General features: G+C 40.6%; 2 protein-coding genes across 2 annotated transcripts in view; one reads left to right on the top strand and one right to left on the bottom strand.

The window, feature by feature from the left end:
* DCLRE1C (DNA cross-link repair 1C) overlaps positions 1-10,484 on the top strand; it is a 16,044-nt gene extending 5,560 nt beyond the window's left edge. The window contains exons 3-13 of the mRNA XM_009285550.2: positions 831-890; positions 1,534-1,589; positions 2,237-2,338; positions 2,600-2,672; positions 2,837-2,977; positions 3,522-3,623; positions 4,225-4,361; positions 4,526-4,580; positions 6,023-6,111; positions 6,978-7,078; positions 7,885-10,484. Coding sequence (XP_009283825.1) covers positions 831-890; positions 1,534-1,589; positions 2,237-2,338; positions 2,600-2,672; positions 2,837-2,977; positions 3,522-3,623; positions 4,225-4,361; positions 4,526-4,580; positions 6,023-6,111; positions 6,978-7,078; positions 7,885-8,852 — 1,884 coding nt within the window. The 3' untranslated portion in view covers positions 8,853-10,484. The remainder of the gene's footprint in view (positions 1-830; positions 891-1,533; positions 1,590-2,236; positions 2,339-2,599; positions 2,673-2,836; positions 2,978-3,521; positions 3,624-4,224; positions 4,362-4,525; positions 4,581-6,022; positions 6,112-6,977; positions 7,079-7,884) is intronic.
* A 453-nt stretch (positions 10,485-10,937) lies between these two features.
* SUV39H2 (suppressor of variegation 3-9 homolog 2) overlaps positions 10,938-21,598 on the bottom strand; it is a 12,075-nt gene continuing 1,414 nt past the window's right edge. The window contains exons 2-6 of the mRNA XM_009285549.2: positions 20,761-20,906; positions 19,083-19,754; positions 17,135-17,281; positions 15,393-15,522; positions 10,938-13,885 (exon numbers count right to left, since the gene is read on the bottom strand). Of these exons, the coding sequence (XP_009283824.1) occupies positions 13,776-13,885; positions 15,393-15,522; positions 17,135-17,281; positions 19,083-19,754; positions 20,761-20,906 (1,205 nt within the window). The 3' untranslated portion in view covers positions 10,938-13,775. The remainder of the gene's footprint in view (positions 13,886-15,392; positions 15,523-17,134; positions 17,282-19,082; positions 19,755-20,760; positions 20,907-21,598) is intronic.

The raw sequence follows: 21,598 nt of genomic DNA, 5'->3' as shown, positions 1-21,598 counted from the left end.
GAGGAAAAATGTCTTTACTGGAAGAGTGGTTAAACATTGGAACAGGCTGCCCAGGGAAGTGGTTGAGTCCCCATCCCTGGAGGTATTTAAAAGAGGTGTAGATGAGGCGCTTAGGGACATGGTTTAGTGGGCATGGTGGTGCTGGGTCGACGGTTGGACTCGATGATCTTGGAGGTCTTTTCCAACCTTAATGATTCTATGATTCTATGAAAGGAAAAAAACCCAGGTTGGATGGGAGAGGAGCCTGCATAGCAGTGCTAACCTTGCAGGCAGCCACAGAGCATGTATGTTGCAGGACTCTGTTTTAGTAGAGGGTATGGCAAAATAGGGGATTAATTGCAGTCTATAGATTAATCACCCCTACACAAACACAGAAATACCTGCTGCATGTGATTTGTGGGCTCTGCTTCTGGTAATAGGGAACAGTGAGGAGAAGTTGTGCTGCAGCAGAGAGACCTGTCCGAGCAAGGTCCACTGGTGTGCTCTGGGACTGGGATGTCTTGGGCTTTGTAGTCATCCAAAAATAAGGCATATGATCCAGCTAGAGAAACCTGAACTGTTGCTGTTAGAAGTCCAACATGTTTGAACTCTTTTAGGCACACACACCTTGATTAGGGTATCTCCATTTAATTTTTAGACAACTTTTAGAAAACTTTTTTTTCCACTGGAAATGTAAATTCATGATTTACTATAGGAAAATGGGCTTAATTTTACAGGCTTAGCATTAGCTGTAGTCTGTTGTAAAGATGTCTATGTAATGAATACTTAGCCATAAGCGTGAAACAAAATGTTTAGTAAATCCTGTAGTGCATTTATTCATTTTGTTACAGGTTGCACTGGAAGTTGAAACTCCAACTCAGATTTCTTTAGTGGATGAAACATCTGGTGAGGTAAGTCACAAAAAAAAGATTCATATATTTGTAATGGGAAGGAATACTGTTTAAATGAGCATGGGAATTGGATCTTACCTGTAACATCTGAAGTGGACAAGCTATTTTTAAAATGTATGTTCCCCTTCCTCTCTCCAAGATGTGTAGCCACATGAATTCTTCTTCCCCACTTTGTTCTTATTATCATAGCATTTTTCTGGTAATGTTTTTCCACTGTATTAGTGATCTCCAACTTACCTTTTTCTCTTGTGATTTTTTTCACCTCGTATTTCCTGGCTTATTTTAACAAGTTTTAAGTGCAGGACTTAAAGGTCAGGTACAGGCCTGGAGGAGCATCTCCAGGCAGAGTGTATTCCAGGATGTTTCCATGATGCTTGTTCACCAGGAACCAAGGAAGTAGGACTGTCTTCTGGCTGAGTGGCTTTCATGACCACCATACAATATTCAGTCATCTCTTCTGGCATGACAGGATGGTCATTGCTCTTCAGGGCTTGTTGGAATAGGAAGAGACTTTCTCTTTGTTCAAAAGCATTGCTAAATTCTGCAAGAGGCTGTGGGGAGTAATGCATTGCTTTCACTGTGTCAATGAAAGTACTGGTTGTACTTATTACAGTGTGAAAATAACGCTAACCATCTCTTCCAGAAAGAAGATATAGAGGTGACACTTCTGCCAGCTGGTCACTGTCCAGGATCAGTCATGTACGTCCTTTCAATACTCTAAATGTCTCTGCTGAGAGATTTGTCCTATAGAGTTCTCATTAAGTACTGGGTTTTTTGTGACTAGAAAAAGCTAGTGAATTTAAAATTCTTACTTGGAGATAATAATGTTGTGGCAGGGCCCACCAGCTTTGGTCAAGGTTGGAAAACCACTGTACTATCTGGGATCTGTCCTGGCAGAAGTTGTTACCTTGGTGGGGCAGATTACTTTTCCCCATGCCTGTGAATAACAACTTTATCGATTTCAACTGTACTTAAAAATGACATACAAAACTGTGATTAAAAATAAATCATCCATTGCTTAAGTATGATGTTAAAAAGAAGGTGCTCAGCTTCCTGGTACAGGTGCCTAACAGATTCCTTTGGCTGCAACAGACAGCTGGACTACCTCACAGAATCTGTGAGGCTTTTGTCTTCAACTCTGACCAGTCTGGGCACAGGTTATTTTCCAGACATACTGGGTCTGAATGATTTGGTTTATCTGAAATTACTCTAGGACCAAATTAGGCCCAGTATTTCTATTACATCATACATTAGTCACGTAGACTGCTCTAAGCAAGGTAACAAACCAACACCTGGCATTTAATGCTTTATATTGTTGAGTTTGACCAAAGTGTTTCTGTTTGTAGGTTTTTGTTTGAAGGTGAAAATGGCACTGTGCTGTATACAGGGGATTTCCGGCTTGCAAAAGGAGAAGCAGCCAGAATGGAGCTTTTGCATTCGGGGACCAGGTGAGGCTTCAGCTATTCATGGGATTTAGAAAGAATAAAAGATCACACAGGCATGGACAATTCAGGAATAACGTACTCTTCTTCCTCATTTTTTATTCTGGATTAAATATATTTGCAGTCAGGCAATACTGCAGTTACAAATCCCTTTTGACTTGCTCTTTGTAATAAAGAGGAAGAATTGCCTCCTTTTGAAGAGAGAGGAAGTGGTATATCTTAGTACTGTGATGCACTGCTCACTCTGATACCACGTTTCTCTTTCAGAGTAAAAGACATCCAGAGTGTGTATTTGGATACCACTTTTTGTGATCCCAAATTTTATCATATACCAAGCCGGGTAAGTCTAAATAAGCTGTGAGAGGAAGGGTCCTTAACACTGCTAATTAATTAACCACCCCTTTGTTAGGTAAGTCTTGCAAGGCAATGCCATTTTGCATTACCAAATCAAGCACTTTGGAAGTATCTTCAAAGACGATTCACAACCTTTTCTAAACTTTTCAGGAGGAGTGTTTAAATGGGATCTTAGAGTTAGTGCGAAGCTGGACCTCACTAACTCGCTATCATGTTGTGTGGTTGAACTGCAAAGCTGCTTACGGATATGAATATTTATTCATAAACCTCAGTGAGGAACTTGGAATCAAGGTAACATTTCTGTAATTGTTGCTGTAGAATAGATCCTCAGGAATGACTGTGGCCAGTCACCGAGCTGGAAATGGCTGCTCAGAGGACTGCTGTATGTGAAAGATGTGCATGCTTTCGTTAACTACACTTAAAAAGCTACAGTTGTGCCCAAAATGAGTTAACTAGTTGATTTCAGTCCGGAACATCTGGGCTTTCCGGGGAGAAGTTAATCCCCAGTTTTCAAGCTCAGTGTTTACCTCTCTCCCTTTTATCTTGTGAATGATAAAGGTCTTATCATTTACATGACATTAATAGTTAGCAGATACATTCTGACTTTCTTTGATGAACATTCATCCCTATTCAGCATAGGAGGTATGTTCTGCTTGTTCTAGATGTCCAAGTTACTTTTGGCTAACACTTCTCCGCTTGGACATTATTAGTGGGTAGTAGCTGTTTGAATGCCTACCAGCATTTGTTGTGAGCAGAACCACATCCGTATAGTTGCTCCAGCTGCAGTCTGGCAAACACCTTGAGCTAATTGAGAGTAAATTCTGCCTTTCTCTAGGTGCATGTGAACAAACTTGATATGTTCAGAAACATGCCAGAAATCCTCTACCACGTTACTACAGATCGACACACTCAGATTCACGCCTGTCGACATCCTCAGGTGTGTATCGTTTTGCAAAGCTTCTGCTAACTTTGCTGTGAAAGACTGGTTGTAGGTGCTAATATTTTGGTCCTATTGTGTTAATGACGACTTGGGCCAAACGGTGGCTTTAATGCAAAGGAGAGTGAGAACCTTAGTGGGTTGAAGTTTTCTAAAAAAAAAAAAAAAAGAAAAAAAAATTTGCTGATGCTAGAAACAGTTTAATTGCATTTGAAACTTGAAAATTGTATTTTTAGATGAAGTAAGACAGGCAGCAGATTAGATCAGTCAGGTATTATCCATTTAAATATATCAAAGGCAGCTTGTATGGCATCTCCTGCAGCCATGCACTGTGTATGGCCTTCCCTTTCCGGGACGTCCACCAAGCTGAAGGCTCAAGTGGGAGGAGTGCAGGTAGAACTGGAGGTGGCACGTTGGGGCATTGGTCTCTGTGATTGATTTACTTTGTCAGCTGCACTAGGGAAGCAAGATGCAACAGCAAAGAGTGTTTCAAAGAAACTGGAAGTGAGATGAAAACTGGGTCTAGCTAGATACTATGTTGCTCAATTTCTGGGGGGAAAAAAGGTCAGGATTACACTTAATTTTGTATTGCATTTGGCAGGATGATGACTGCTTTCGATGGAGCAGGCTGCCCTGTGGGATGACTTGCCAAAAAGGAACTCCCTTGCACGTAATCAGCATCAAACCCTCCACCATGTGGTTTGGAGAAAGGATCAAGAAAACCAACGTAATAGTGAGGTGAGCATTTGGGTCATGCAGAAACCTGTTGTTTCAGGTGCGTATCTTGCCTGACGCTTGTAAAACTGAATCTCAAAATGGACTTTTTAAGAGTAGGTTATGCTTGCCTGTTGACTGAGGATGAAGAGCAGTTGCCTAATTTTTGTGCCTCCTCTTTTTTTTAGGACTGGGGAGAGTACGTACAGAGCTTGTTTCTCTTTCCACTCTTCATACAGCGAGGTTTGTATACTTGTAGTACAGAGTATACATTGATTAAAAAAAAAAGGTTTTTATTATTTTGGATGACATGACTTGTCACAATAAAAAAAAAAATCTTTTCGGTAATAAGACATAAGGGGATAGGAAGTTCTGGATGCTGAGGACAGAGAAGTCTGTTTTAATATAGCAGTGGAAGAACATGTCAAGGTAGGGCTGGATTACAAGCCTTTTTTTTTTTTTTTTTGTTCTCTTTTCTTGAAGTATTGGTCACTGCTACAATTGTTTTGACTGCCTTTCCATTTTAGATTACTGTGTAACTATGCAATGCTTAAAGCTTGGAATTTTGGTTTTCAGTACATTGTTTATCTGCTGTGACTCCGTTTTGGATGGGTTTGCCACCTTTTCCCTGCCCACACATTTAAACAGAATTTTCTCACGTCATAGCTGCCACTGTTACTCCTCTTTCTGTGTTAAAGACTAAAAGGTCATGGCAGCATCCTCTCCAGAATCACACACTTTCATTTAATATGACTCAATCCAGTTCTTAAAATACTTCTCTCTCCTGAGAAACTGAACTGAAACTGGATCAGTGCTAACAATTAACCCGTCACAAAGCCTTGCACATTACAAAATGGAGATTATTCAGAGCCCTAGGAAGACAGTCCTGTTTTTAAGATCCTGGTTAAGTTTTAATTTGCTGTGCCATGCATAATTTTAAATGGAGGTACCAGCGTAGTACATACAACGTGGCAGCTTTGCTGGCAGAATACGGGGGGTAGTGTATTGTAACAGACTCATACCTCCACATGCAAAACCAGATGGGTCCTACTGGTCTCTATAGATAGGAGTGTAATCTGCAAACTTGCAAGGGTTTTCAGTGCTCAGCACTGATAAAGCCTCAGCTGGAGTGGAATGCCCCAAACTGGACACAATTCTTCAAGAAATTCACTGTCTGGAGAGCATCTAGAAGACAACAGAGTACAGCTTGGAAAAAGTGACGTGTTCTGTCATATGGGCTTTTATAGTGGACTGAAGGGAGACGTTAGGAAAAGTCTTTGAGGAAGGGAATACTCTGATCTGCACAACTAGGGTCTTGGAAGCCCAGTAAGAAAAATGCAGGTCTGAAAAGATCTGCAGCAGTAAGAACAGTGAAGCGCTGGATCAGATTCCCTAGGAACAGGTTTGTCTAGCCTTGTCTTTCAGAGATAGTGATGGTCTGCGTAATAGTTGATAATTGCTGTGAGGGGGTTAGGTGAGGCTGAGTTCTCAGCATCCCTTCAGACCTGTTTTCTCATTATGGAGCTATCTGCTTTGATAGAGTTTGGCTCATGGGTCATACTGGTCTTCACATGAGACAACTGGTAGTACTTACTGTGCGTGTGCTTTGATCAGTGCTGCCGTTAAGTGACGTTATTAGCTGTTGATGTAACTTGTTACACTGCCTCTTCTTTTCTTCAATTTAGATTAAGGATTTCCTAAGCTATATCCGTCCTGTGAATGTGTATCCCAATGTACTGCCAGTGGGTGGGACAGAAGACAAAGTTATGGAAATGTAAGTGACAAGTGGCTGCTGAATGGAGGTGATCTGATCTCTGCTCTTGTAAGGACAACTCCCCTCCTGAATCCCAGCCTCTCAAGCAGGCTACTGCCTTTTGCTTTACTTGTCTGATAATTCAGATTTTTTTTCCTACGTTCAGTCCTGCAAACTTCAGCTTTCTGAAGAACACTTGTATGTTGTGCCAAGTCTGAGAGTTTTTTATTCCACACACTACTTATATCTATGCATAGAGGCTTTTCTGCTGTTAAACTCTGTTTGGGTGGAATCTGAATACATATTCATCTCACTTTATTCTGTGACCTATTTCTATTTGTCACTGCTACTTCTCAGAAGTTTCTTTTAAAGAGGATTTCTCTGGGGACTTGAACTCCTCACCTCTGTACAGCATCACAGAGGCCTGTACTCTTGTGCTGTTAGAGACGTTGGCAGCTTAGAAAGCGCTCTTATGGAGCGGAAGACTAGTGGTGTCACTCGGTCTGAACAAACGGCAACTCGTTTATTTGTTCCTTTTTCTTTTCCTCCTTAATAAGAAAGGAGATACTTTACAATTATTGAATAAAACCGCAGTCAGATTTTGAACCCTGTCATCTTGTCTTCTCTAAGCAAGGGACTAAAACTTTCCAAATGGTGTACATGTTTTAAGGTAAATGTATAGAAATTACAGATGTCTACCTTTAAGCTACCTAAGCTCACCAATGAATTAAGAACTTTTCCCTAGCTATTGCCGCCTTTAACAATTTCACTGCAGTGCCTGTGAAAGGCATGGAGCGGTGTTCTTAGATCAAGTTAAAAGATTTACTTTTGCTCCTGAAAGTATCTGCCGGGTTCTAAATATTAATCGCTTTTCTCATTCACCTCAGATTGAAGCCGTTATGCAGGTCATACAGGAGAAACATGGAACCCAGGTACAAGCCCTTAGGAACACTGAAGAGAGTCCACAAGAGAGACTTATCTGATACAGGTAAAGGTTCTGCTGGTGCTACTGTGCCTTAAATGAAAGTCTGAGACTAAGCAGAGGTGCCAAAAGCCATGGTGTTCATCATAGTCTGTCTGTGTTCAAAGCAACGGTTAGAAAGGCGAAATATAAATTAAGTGAACTTAGGTTTTAGGAGAAAGCACTAATTGTGTAAAAGAGTACTTGTTTGTGATCTTAAAATGTACTTAATGCTTAACAGCCCTTTAAGTTTCTAGAAGAGTTCCATTCCACAGCCCTAGACCATCCCTAGTAAAGCTGGTTCTAATGGAACTTTACTTGCATCACCTCCTGTGTTGTGGAGGACAGAGTGGCCTATCAGTGGAATCGCTCCTCTTCGTTATCTCACACTGCTGGCTTTTTAGCACCTAGTAGCTTTTTTTAACTTACGATGGTAAACGGATGCTGTACACAGCCTCTGGAAGGCCACTCGGGAACCAGAAGAAAACTCTGGGCCTGCTGCGTTCTCTTTGGCTATTTCTGAAGTGACAAGCGTGCAAGGGTGAGGCGGTCCTGGCAAAACACGTCAAGAGGTCTGAATAAATCTGTCTACCAGGGCTACATCTGATCTGCTGTAGCTTATATGGAGGATGACAACTACCAGCTGTCCTTGTAAGGCGCTGTGCTAGACCAGGCAAGGCAAACACGGTCCTGCTAAGTCTCCGTCTGGGTTAAAGAACTTTTTCCTCTCTTCATACTAAATGAATTTTTATTAGAACTTTGCTCTCAACAGAATTTTATCAGAGATCTGAACTTTTCTTACTGGTTTTTTTTTCCTGTTCTCTTCTTGACAGACGAAGATGATCTCTTTGATACAGAATTAACTTCTGCAAGGCCTAAGGTTCCGAAAGAGCAGAGAGAAGAGAGCAGGCCCTCCAGCACAGAACAACCTGAAAATGCTGAAGGAAATATTAGTGACAGCACAGAAAGTTACAAAGCGACCACAACTTACACCTCCTCCAAGGTAGACTTCATAGACTGCGAGGAATCAAATGATGATGATGATGAAGATGAAGAAGAATCTGAAAAAAATGCAGCTCAAGTTCTTTCCCCTGAGCCAGATGCCACTTCCACATCAAATTTCAATGGAGTCACTAGTGACCAACAGGAGTCCAATGCCGACGTCCCTCGCTGGGATGCATTTTTTAAGTGTAACAAACTAGAAGAAAGCTCTGAAAATGAGGACAACTTCCCATCTTCAGCAGATGCTGGTGGGTCCCAGTCACTCTTCAGTGATTTGGATGGAGTAAGCGACTCAACGCACATCTCCTCCCAAAATTCTTCTCAGTCGACGCACATATCGGAGCAGGGGAGCCAGGGCTGGGATAGCCAAACGGACACAGTCCTCATTACCTCCCAAGAGAGAAACGCCTTGGACTTGAGCTGCTTCGGCAAAGGTGGGAGCAGAGCGGTTGTTTCTGTATTGCAGGAGACCGCCAAAGACAGTCAGCCTGACAACAGTAGGTGGAAGCCAGTGGGTCAAAATAGATCGTGTGCCGATGACGTTGCCTGTGACTTGAAAAGCAAAGGCCGCGAGAAAGATGCAGAAGCCGGCACTGCTCACGTTCAAGATGTGCTGGGGGAAACGAGTGACAGCTCCAGGACTCCTGATCTAGAACTGAGGAGGGACTCGCAGAGCTCCTCTGACTTCGAAATTCCCTTGACTCCTGATGCTGAAGTGCCTCAGCCAGATAAACTGCACTGTTTATATAAGAAGCTAGCGGCAGGTGAAAGCATACTCAATGAGAAGAAAGTCTCCTGAAGACAGGTATAACTGATGACAACATGAAAATAAATACCAAAATTTGTTTATTAAGCCCAGAATTATTTTTCTCCTTAGTGCTGATTACTATCTGCAGCTATGCTAATTCATGCAGTTTTTTCAGAAATACCTTGCTGTCAGAACTAGAAATTTGCAGCCTGTGTAACTTTATGGTTCCTTCCATGAAATACTGAAAAGGAAGTATTCCTAGGAGGGACTGTAAAAGCCTTCTGCCTCTCGAGGTTCAGTTCTCGGGGACTGCAAGTACGCAAAAAATGGACCAGACAAAACTACGGGTAGAACACTAAATGAAATTTAGTGTTTCTCTCTATCATGAGCTCTACGAGTTTGCCTTTGATGTATATGTGATCTCAGATTTTAATAAAATACCACATCTTTAACTGGGGAGGAACATGACATCTTTTAGCAACGACATAGTTGCACTTCGACTTTAATCCTGTGTTTTCACTGCAGTTATTTTTAAAAACAACTGCAGAACAGATTAGAGAATTACTGAGAAAGGTTTGTTGTGTTTTTTTTTTTTAAATCAAATTGTTCTTTTCAAGCAGTCTCTCTTTACACTGAGCAAATGGTGTCATCCAATTTAACTCCCGAATGAGGTACTGTGTACAACATACATTGTCTATGGTTTAAATTTATGGTTTAAATCTTAACTCGCCGCAAACAACTTGTCATCAGTTCCTCCGTGTTTTGGCTTGTTCTGAATTGTTTTTCAGAACCACATAAAAATCAAATCCCGCGGCATTTGGTTCCAAAGCCACCAGCAGTAGCCTGCTCTGGAGGCTAAGTCACAGCAACAGAAGGGAACCTCTTACCCTGGACAGGTGATTGTTACTCAAGGCTCTTTTACACTACCAAATTCCTCCTCCTCTGCAACATTCCGTTGACTTCATTGAGTTCAGACATGTTTAGACTTCTTTTTTTAAATCAAGACAATAGATTCTCTATGCACGTGTGCCATCATAACTAAGCCAAAATTCTTAGCTTCTAAAAGGGAAATTTCATTCAGGTTTTTGTTAAACCGCGCTGCCTACAAAAATGCCTAAACAGCAGAAGTCACCTAAAAATCCATGAGGCTTCCCATCTATGTGGTCTGAAGTCCCAACGAATTAAACAGACTTTCAGTGTGACAGCTCTCCCCTCCGAGCATGTCTTCAGTCCTTCTGCCATCTTTAGCGATACGTGAACGTTAAACCAGCCAGCATTCTGCTATTGGGAACAGTGGCGGGGGGGAGGACAGGACAGGATGCCCAAAAAAAGAAAAGTTGCTATCAGCTATCATCTATGTATGGTTTTAAGGATATTCAAGTCCATGTAGTTCTCCACTGTCACCTCGCCCACTCTGTTCCTGGGGTTTGCTAAAATAATCTCCAAACATGGTCTATCAACTCTTTTTTTTTTTTTAGCAAGCTTGAGTGAAACTCCTGTTGTAACTACCTCTGTGAATAAAGTCATACAGCGCAGAATGTCTCCTCTTGGCTTGTTTCCTTAACTGTACCGTACATGTAAGTTCCGGCTGCGTTTACAGCGTGCTTAAATATACAGGAACCCAGTCTGCTTTAGACAAGTCAACAGTGTAAATTTATACCAGTTCTTACCAGCCATAAACCGAATAGGAAACACACGACTTCCTCATGATCGCTCTGCTACAGTCCTTACCGTGCTAGAAAATTTGGGTACGGGACAGGAATTAAGAGGTTGCAGTCTTAAAGCAAATTCTACTGCTACAGCTACAGCTGATTTTGACAGGCTAAGATTTTTTTTTTTTGTTAAGAATGACAACAACAAGAGAAAAACTAAATTCAATTTATTTTATCAAAAACTATAGGAAGATAGCAATACTAGAGATCACACGTTATGAAAAGAAAATGTTCCTGAGCTTACAAACTGCATATTCTAATGTATACAGTCCTAAAACATACATTAGAAATAACAAAAAGATTGACTCAACTTTGAGATTAAATAAATAAACAATAGCTTTTCTTACAGGTGATCCTGCAGCTTTAGTTTTGCTACCCAGCTTTAGTTTTGCTACCCCAAAAAAAAAAAAAAAAAAAAAAAAAAAAAAAAAAAATTAAACCCAACAAAAAAGAACAGCTGGAGGACAGATCACAGGTTACCAGTCTCGAAGAAGTGCATACACACAACTGAGCTGGTGGCCATGATGATGCTAACAGACCACAAAGCAAAACAAAGGCAGAAGCTAGGCTGGTTTAGGCTCCTTAAGAAACTGAAAATAGCTTTTTCTCCTTTTCCAATTTGGCAATTTTCCCCCGAACTCGTAAAAACAGCAAAAGGAGTTTTAAAAGTGACACAGTGTCCCATTAAGCTAATTCACTCTCTGCAATCCAAATGCACTGTGAATACATAAATATAAAATACTGCTCAAGGCTCTAAATTGGAAACTTGGGTTTACTTCAAATAAATACAATATACTGTTACCTCCCCGAACATAAATTAATGGTCCTTTATTTATCGCCCAAGAGGTAACACACATATCCTTAAAGAACAGCAGCGTTATTCCAATGCTGGTGGTAACATACCCTGCCTCGGGAAAAAGGCAGACGCTGAACTCAAGTACAACTTCTACGACTTTTACCTTTTAAAATGCATTTACTTGCAATTTTTAAATCAAACTGGGCATGGACATAGATAGACAAAAAGAGTGTCAAACCAGCCCCGTGTCGTCTTGTACAGGAGAGGCCAGAAAAACTGTTTTGGTAAGGAATCCATTTCTTGCCGCAGCCACTCTCGCCATCCTGTACCGACAGGGAAGGCTGCGGACGGCAGCGGATTAAGGAGCTGGAGATTGCAGATTCCATCCACGTGGAATGCATCGCTGAATCGGGCTACATGCAAGAGAAAGCACTAATGACTCCAAATGATGTCAGATCATCTAGAGTTTGCTAACATTAAAGCTCCACATTCCACTTCAACTTTATACACATATAAAAAAAAAAAATCATTAGAGATGTGGCATGATAAAAATTGACCTCATTCAGCATTTATCCAAGGTGAGCCTGGTAATGTCAAATACTTTTAAATTTAAGCAAACTGTCTCCTATTCCTTAAAGAATATAAAGTCTCTATTTCAACGTGTATCTGTTTGTCTTGCAGATTACAAAACTTACAGAGCGCTTTCAATGGCCACACTCGCCACCCCAACCGTGAAACTGATTTTGGCTAGTAGCAAATAAAATTTCCATTTTCTGCCAAAGAGCCGGCTCTTCATCAGTGCAAATGCAACTGTGCTTCTTAATGAACAAACAACCTGCATTAACCTTTGAATCGCTCTTTTTGGAGTGCTAGTAATTAACATGACATTTAAGGCATTTTCTAACAAATTAAGTAAACGGTTATATGCTGGGTACTCGACTTCATTCACCTGAGCCGACAGCTGTGCACCTTATAAAGGTAACTAGCTGACCTATGATACATAGCTCGCATCCATTTATGAAGCATCCATTTATGGAGCAACATTATTCTGCCTGACCCTAACAACATTTACATGATTTGTAAGCAATATGCAAGTTTTACAAGCTTTTAATCCATGACAATAAAGCACTTAAATCATCCCTGGAGTGTGAACCTTGGCTGTAACTCCACTCATAACCTACCTCAACTGCTCTTCAGTGTTTCTGAAGCCAAGCAAAACTTAGCATACATTACGAATAGATCGAGACAACTTTAAGATGATCAAGAAAAAAAAAAAAAAAAAAAAGAGAGACGACTCAAGCAGCTGAAGAACAGTACACTTCTCAGCCTTTACATTCAAGAACATCTTACAAATGTCTACAGCAAACGGGTAAACTCACCCCTAGTCTAACTTCACTGAAGTTAACATTTTTGCAACAAGAAAAAACAGGCCTAGTACCTTAAAAGTCTGTCACTAGATAAAAAAAGTCACAGTATGTAAAAACTTAATCAAAACCAGTTGTGGATACAAATCAATTCCCAGGGTATTTTTGCACCTAACAGATAACTGAGCATATCTCCATAATGCATCAGCTTTGTTAGACAATGGGCTGCTCTCCCTATTCTTTTGTTATCTATTTCCAAACTGTAGCCAGTAATTTGTTTCCGCCATGACTGCCAAATTTCTGCAATGAAAACAAACAGCTTATGTTACTACCGATAATTCGGTATTTACAAATTCTCTGTAGAACTGCAGACCTCCTATAGCATCCTAACTAAAAATCAGAACGTAACAATTGGGGGAAAAAAAAACCCACCCTACCTGTAAAGCTTCTAAATAATGTAACATCAGCTAAAAATGTTAAGAGACTTTGACCTTACATCTGGAATCTGCTAAAACCAATTGCTTTACTTGCGTGGAGTTCAACGGACATTTTACAATTTGCATTCTTGTGAACCTTCATTTAGACACAGTCTGATGGCTGTCCTCAATCCTTCAACCCGGTGCCATAAATGTTATTGCTAATCTCTTGAAGTTTTTCTTTAGACAACGAAAAAGCAGAAGAACTGTCAGCTACGATTCAGGATTCAAATCAAATGCCTCCAGACTTTTCAAGGTATAGAAAGTACGTAACATCGCTTCATCCCACTTAAATCAGTCCCTAAAAGGCCTACGGCTGTAAGCTCACACCCGAATATTCACATGAAGGTACATTTTAAAGAGTTTTCTTAGCCTACATTTTACTGCTTCCCAAATAACAGTTCTAGAAAAATCAATTTTTAATCCCCGTTCTCAGTTTTGTATTTGCCTGAAACACTACATCTCTTTCTTTGGCCAATGCCACTTCCATTACAAATGTAATGCCTTGTTTTCACTGTACTTATTTACATTAGACATTAGAATACTTGAATATATGTGTGAAAGAAGAGTCTTCTTAAAACACATTTAAAAGAGAACAAAGTACTTGTGACTTTGGATACCCGCACTCAGTTGAGATAACCTCTGCAACACACAGCTCCGCATTTACAGACAGTTCTGATCCTCTTTCTGGATGGGCTAAGGCCATCAGCAGAGTCTGAAGTCAGATCTATTGAACCTGTGACACAGATAAACACAAATAAGGAAGTTTTAAAAGACAGACTGAAACTGTGCTAGGTAGTCAAATGGCTTCAAAAAGCCTTCTAACACCCCGGTTCTTAAAAGAATTGTGTGTGAAGCTGTACTCAAATTCTACTGACACCCACGTTAACAATGACTTACACAACCCCTAGCACACGTATCAGAATCCAAAGCTCAACAAACTCGAGCCTTGTACCCTCAGGTCTGTATCCATACCGGTCAGCTGAGACTGCAGCCTGCCTTGAACGTTGGTGTCACAGACACCACAAAAAAGAGGAGTTTTAAGTATTTAACTAAGATCAATTTGCCAGCACTTAAAGAGAGGATGAGGTACGGCTCTGGAGTACCTCCTCTATACTCTCTGGAGTATAGAGATGCTTCTCTGAAAACTAAATAGCGGGGCCAACAATACATCGCTGTTGTGGATAAATGGTTTGCACGCAAAGTTTTACATACACAACACCCCTGCCAGCAAACCTCAAGAATTTTTTACTGTACTGGAAAAAAATGAAGTCATAGAATGGTTTGGGTTGGAAGGGACCTTTAAAGACCATCTCGTCTAACCCCCTGCCATGGGCAGGGACATCTTGCACTAGATCAGGTCACTCAGAGCCCCGTCCAACCTGGCCTTGAACACTGAATGGAAGATCAATTATCAAAGAATCATTGAACAGCCCAAGTTGGATGGGACCTCAAAGGATCATCTGGTACAACCTTTCGTGGGAAAGGGAGCCTAGATGAGATTATCTAGCACCCTGTCCAATCACATCTTGAAAACCTCCAGTGATGGGGACTCCACCACGCGCCTGGAGAGGTTGTTCCAGTGAATGATGGTTCTCACTGTAAAAAATTTCTTTCTTATTTATCAAAGAGCTGACAGCATCTCGCTAGGAACTTTGTTTCCTGAAGTCTCTGCATAATGATCAATGTATCCAACCCAGCAAAACAATAGTAAACTTTGGTCCATCTTTCTTCCTTCCTTCCTAAACATCTGCACCACAGGACCTACATCCACAACTGAGGCCTACAGACACCAGAATTCAAAGACAAACCTGTGGTGCCTTAGACCACTCAGCTGTTACAACTGTCTTTATCACTAGCAGATTACTTAGAATGCAGTTTACCTGAAATGCCATATAAATGCCTTTGAATAAAGGAAAGCTTTTTTTAATGGTATCCTGACCATTCTTTTGAGCATTCTTGTGACTAATCTTCAAAATAATTTGCCTTGCCAGATGTTCCAACCACAACCCCTTGCTGTGAGCTAGGAGTTCTGAAGGAGGTAATGCACTAGAGGTGCGTGCAAAAGCTTCTGGGTGGGCTCTGTCTGCGCTACACGTCGATGAGCGACGTCTGTTCTAGAATCCACAGAGCTGCATTAGGGAGATGCAGTGCCTGACCTAAAATGCTAACATCAGTCAGACTGCAACAAAACCCACCAGTGCCCCAAACCTCCCGCAAGCACAGCGTTAAAGTCTGCAGACCTTTCATCTGATAGTCAAAGGTTAGCTCTTCTCCAGCCTTGATGGTTCGTGTAGAAAACAGCGCTATTCGAGGAAGACGCAAGTCGAGGTTATCAATAAACACATTGAAGACTTGAAGATTTGGATCACACTGTAAGGCAAAAATTAATGTAGTTTCTGTTAAGAAAAATGCACAGTAAGTTTCACTGAAGTGTTTAAGTAAACCAAGGTCACAGGAAAGGAAGAACTGGTTCTTCTCCCAGTGACAGAAGTCTGAAATTAAGTTATCTTCTGAAATCAACAAATTACTTTCTTGAAATAGTGTTAAGGAAAACACTCCTAGCTTAGAGTCAAGTCCTTTCAAGAAGGCAACCTTTACACGGTATGTAGACTATGCTAATATGTAACAACCTATTAAAAAAAATATGGTACCTTCAAAAGATGACAACAAAAGAGATGACAAAGCAATTAAAGCTACATTCAGAGGTTAAGGTTTACCTACAAAACCCACAAAAAGAATTAAAATTGAAAGGAAAGAAAAGAAAAACAACCTAGCGTTTCAAGCCACACACACTCACTATTCTGCATTTAGGTTTAAGCACTGCTTCCAGCCCAGAAATAATGTTTTTATACTATGAATAAATTTCTATTTTCAATTGCTAACCTGCTTGGCTTCTGAATTATCTGCTATGGGCTGGGTGGCAGAAGGAGGGTCAAGGACACGAAGCAGGAACTAGAAACAACTTTATCGTTTTTTCTGGATTAACTGTCAGAAGTCAGGAGTCACGGAGGCAGTTTGTTAAACTCTGCACGCCTTTTTGCTCTTTAACAGTGAAACATATCCCACGTTAAAGAATCAGAAGTGAAGTCAGTCATTTAACTTTACACTGGCGAGGGAGAATACTTCACTCCCATTTCCAAAAGTGAAGAGCAATTGGCTGCATCTAAAACTCTTCTTCATCCTTCTCCCTGGCAAGCCCATGTGAAATACGAACGCCATCAGCTCACAAATCTGAAGACATCAATTTACTGTATTTGTAGAACACTGACTGCATACCTCACAAACATTACATCACTAAGAAATAATAATTTTTGGTTCAGGAACGATACATAATTCCTCTACAGATGCAGCTCAGCCTTCTTGCTTTAGGTACTTCATTTGAACAAGAAATAAAACACTACAAAAATTTCCTGTTTAAAATTTACTTTTGAGTTCTCTGGCAAGTTTAGATTTGGTATGAGGAGGGGAAGAGGTATCCACAGGGGAGAAATACTGAAGAAAGCATAGGAATTTTCATCTTCTCCTCTACCAGAGTTTGAAGGATGACATTCGGCATACCCCCCATCCTGGCCTGCTACAAAATAATGCATCGATTCCTATCGTCTTTGACTCTTCACTAATTTTATTAAGTACTTCTCATATGTTAGGTCTTTCAGTTACTTGGAAAAAACCACACCCAAACCAACCCTATTTTGGTCGCCTAGAACCAGCAGATTCAGTGACAACCCCAGATGTGTCCTACCAGATGCCCACTTCAGGCAGCATCTCATTCCCAGATTTTTGTAGGTAGTCCTACTCCAAGTAAGGCTAAGTATTCTGTTCTATGTATTACATCATCTAACTGACTGGACTGTGCTGGCATGAAACAAACTGCTCCAGAAAAACGGTGAATATGGTAAGAAAATATTTACAGTAGGAGAAGATATTTCTGGCACAATTAGGATAATTCTCCAAATTCTTAGTATACAAAACAAGGTATTACGCTGTGATTCACAAAGTGGGACACATTTCCATATCGAGCTGCATCTACTGTAAATTCATCTGAGTCATAGTCCAAATCAAACAAGTATGTATTTCCCTGGTTGTCATAGAGCTGGCCTCGTCTCTCTGCTTCCTCACTTGTAATCACCTAAAAAAAGAGAAAAAAAGAAACCTGCATCATATTATTAACTATTACTAAATTAAAACAAAAATCACAATCAAGTTAGAAAAAAAAAAAACTTTACTTAGTAAAAAATACCACATTTGCTTTTTGATGTTGAAATAGCGTTCCATCTGTAATGAATAAAGAATACACACATACAGCTGAACTGATTAGTTACTGACTGAGACTTCTCTGGATGTAATTTGTCTACAGCTGATGCTCAGCACTACCTTGTCTCAGGGAAAAAAATATCAGCACCTTCTATTAAAAATTTTGATGATGACAGATACAATCAACTGTTTCTACTTGAAGTTTCTATATTTTTCTAATATAGAAATGGGTCTAATTTTTTCATTAGACCCAGAAAGCCTTGTTTACTTGTAAACTTGTAAAATAAAGTTTCAGCTTTCTCCCTTCGCACAGACGAAGATCAACAGGTATCAGTCTTTACAACCCAGTCATATTTACAGTCCAGTATTCATCTCCTCCCTCCCTGGAAGCATCTCTTCCTGCTATTTCTGACTGCAGTGAGAGATCCTGTTCAAGACAACTCAGACAGATACGGCCCTTCACAAAGCTGAATCTATGCAATTAGGCTAGCAGGTACTAGCACAACATAGAAATCCAGAAACTCCCCAGAGGAAGAGAAGAACTACAGTCACTTTTGACAGAAGCAACAGCTTAAACAACTTCATCTGCAGCCCATTACGTTGAATGTATTCTGTTGTGCCAACTCAGCAATCACAATTTGGCAGCAAGACAGATACGAAATGTGGTGGAATTGGACAAAAAAACCCTCTAAAATCTTTCTGACATCCAATTTGAGAACTTACTCAGCAGTAGGGAGTAAGTAGATTTGGGTGAAAGGGTAAATACACACTCCTTCCTTTAGGCAACAAAATTACATAATCATCTTTCTGCATTAACCCCTCACCAGAGATATTTTGAATGACTGATCTCTTGTATGTTTACATGAAAGGTATGAACATGAGAAGTTAGAAGATTTGGCGCAGGAAGGATGGAGGAAATACAGTAAAGACCATAAACATTTGTACGAAGGGACAGAAGGAATTATTTTGAGTCAACTTAGTAGCAAGGCAGATTTGTGGCAGAAATACAACGGACTGGATCAGAGAGGCCGCCAGGAGCTACTGATGTAAAGAGCCCTGAAGCAGAGCAGAGGCTGAACCAGATAAACACAGGGCAATACAAAAACCTCGAGAGTAACTCAAGGTCTGTATTTTGTAACATGAAAGTTCTGTTTGAAATAGTATGAGATTGAGTAAACAGAAAATGTCCATACTACAAGTCTTATTCTTGATGTTAATCAAAAGTAATAAATGTGTTTGGAAATACTACCTTAACAGAAAAGGGACTGACAGACTGGGTGGGGAATTTGGTAATGACTGTGCCTGGGGAACAGCAAAAACTACAGTAATAACGATGATCAGGGAAGAATAAAGAATATGACTGCCACGGAAGAAAAGAAGGACTTGACTTCAGAAATACTACCAGGGCGCATATCTAAAATAATTGTCTAGCAACACACAGGGTAAGCATTCTCTTTACATTCAACCTTTTGCAATTGCTCTGGAATAGAGGATGTTCAGGACAATATATTTTTTCTGTCATCTAGAATGCCTATTTATCGTATTTCTCTACTCAGAAGTAGACCTATCTATTATATAGTAGAAGTCAAGAAGTGTTAAAACTGAGAGAAAGCTCATAAAGATTTTCTCCGTTTCCTTTATTGTAAATAATTCATCTATATGAGATAAATACGTACCTCTCCAACATACTCCATGACAAAACTGTTGGTTTTAATTTTCTGGAGGGTTTTTACTCCCCAACCACGGCCATTGTTAGTTCTGAAGATGCAAAGAGAATACGGTGTACCTTTCTGTACTATCCTATTAGGGCAGTCAGGCCCACACCTACAAAACGAATTGCATTCATAGATGGGCAAGCCGGGCTGGATTTTCAACTTCTTTCGTTTATTGTAAGCCAAAATAAATCCAGCCTCCTTTGGACAGCACTTCTCAGCGGGGCAGTCAGCGCATTCACAGCCAGTCGTTATTCCGTTTATTACATTTATTCCCGGAGCAGGTTTATACTCATTAATGTAGTAGAAGTCTAAAGGAGGGCCTTCAAGATCCACAGTGTTTTCTACCAGAATCATTGCTTTATGATTCTTTTTCCTGTTGAGCTCTTCTTTCCATCTCCGCAGAGCTATTCTTTGCTTAGCCTTCTTTACAATGTAATCTGCAACCGCAGGTTTCAAAGCTTTAACATGGTTTCTCACTTTCAGTGCTTTGCCATCTCTCACCCGAGACAAGTATTCATTCTTGTCACTAAGAAAGTTTTGAAGAAGCAATGGGCATTTCAGATTTTTCTGAGGTTCCCAAGTATTTGAAGATTCTGGCCATCCTTTCCATTTCACAAGATAGTATTCTGTGCCCTTGAAATACAGAAACAGATACAGATTTAGCCACATTTCATTTTGCTGAATTCCAGCATCACAGAGTGCACAGACAAACACAAAAGAGCTCTGGAGTTAAGAAACGGCACACAGTGCAGAAGGTCTTGATGTCCCCATAACAGTTAGAATTGGGGAGAAAGAGAAAAAACAAGTTTTCTGTTTGCAAATCAACGTATAGCACAACTTTGGATACTTTACATATCATCTCTAGGGGCAAAGAAATAAACAGCTGGGATGAACTCTGATCGCTAACGTTATACCTGGAGGAGGCTAGTTTGTTAAGGCCGTTAAGTAAGTTAGACTAACTGTATAACTAACTACTAGTTGCATGACTGGTATGCACAAGCAGAATGTAGTTGTATCACATACAAAACAAAAAAAAAAATTCTAAACTTACCAGAAAAATCTCTGAAAAGCACTATGTCATATCAACCATCCTCCCAAAGGAGTAATCCATTCAAAACATGTAATATTGTATTTATAATCAAGAAGCATACATTTTGTACTGATTTTAAAAAGGCCAAATAACTGTAACAAGGCCAAATCCTGAGACTGAATTTCACTGGCACGATCAAGCCATAGGAATCCAGTTGCAGCACGTGGCCCTAACTCTTCATCAAACAGACTACAACAGTCAAGAGAGAAATATAGACTGTTACCTGCAAATAAAGGAGAAGCATCATAATACATACCAAGCTACAACCTAAAAGCATCAGCATTTTGCTTAACTTCTAGATACGCAAAGGCGAAACATTTCATATTCTAACATCTCTGTAATTTCAGAAAAAGACCTTCCTTCAACATACCGAAAGCAGTAGTTATACCGCTTTCTGTTTACAGTTCAAAGTTTAAAAGATATTTAATTCGATGTCAGCAAGAGCTTTGTCCTCACAGCCTACTACTTTATATTATGAGCAAAACTACCTTTGGCTCGCTTCCAAATTTCAGCTGAAAGAGTGATCAAATTGGTCTGTGTTTCTCTTACCTCTTCTACCTTGTAGTCACACAAATATTCCACCTCATAACTCTTTAGATTCCTGTTGGTGATTCCAATGGATTTACATCTGAGATTTTCCTTCCTACATAATTCTTGGAGGGTCTCAAGTGAAGCTAGACATGGCACATACCAAGCTACAATAAGAAAATTGGTAAAGAATCCTATTTAATGTCTCGGCTAAATTGAAATCATTACGCCTTATCCCAGAGTCCCCACATTATCATCTGTGATAGCAGTCCACGAGTGTCTTGTACAACTACAGTGTCTCACAGAGTCAAACTCAACCCTTCTCTAATGAGTAAAGTGAAACACATCAATGATTCCCTCCCTGCACTTTTATTCTGTACAGTACGTACATTTATAAACAACAACAAATATTTTGGAGGGCAGAGACTTCCACAGGTGAAGGCTGCACTAAGAACCGAGTAATTTTCCTACAATTACAGCATCCCATAACTGAACTACGGCGACAAGGAAACCTCCCTTCTTTAATGAGACCGCCAAATATCTGTAGTTAGTCAAGTGGAATCGAGCACTTGCGATGCAACCATGGTGACTGGACGAGGAAAGAAAGATCCACAGCGCTCTTCCAGAAGGATCGCGGGTGCCTTGTCAGCTAGGCGGATTTAAAGGGACGCGACACGCCGCAGAGCGGCATGGCAGGAGCGCCAGCTCCCTGCCAGAGCCCGGGAAACACCGCTGGGGCGGGGAAGGGGAGCGTGGGATGAAGTTTAGAGCGGGAGCCGCGAGTTGCGATGCGGCGAGGGCTGTGCCTCCCTCCCCTCGGCGCCGGCCGGGGCACCGCGGGGCTCTCCTGCCTCAGCAC

This window comes from Aptenodytes forsteri, unplaced genomic scaffold (assembly GCF_000699145.1).
Source record: "Aptenodytes forsteri isolate BGI_AS27 unplaced genomic scaffold, ASM69914v1 Scaffold87, whole genome shotgun sequence".
Classification (NCBI taxonomy): domain Eukaryota; kingdom Metazoa; phylum Chordata; class Aves; order Sphenisciformes; family Spheniscidae; genus Aptenodytes; species Aptenodytes forsteri.
This window is presented reverse-complemented; position numbering and strand designations above follow the sequence as displayed.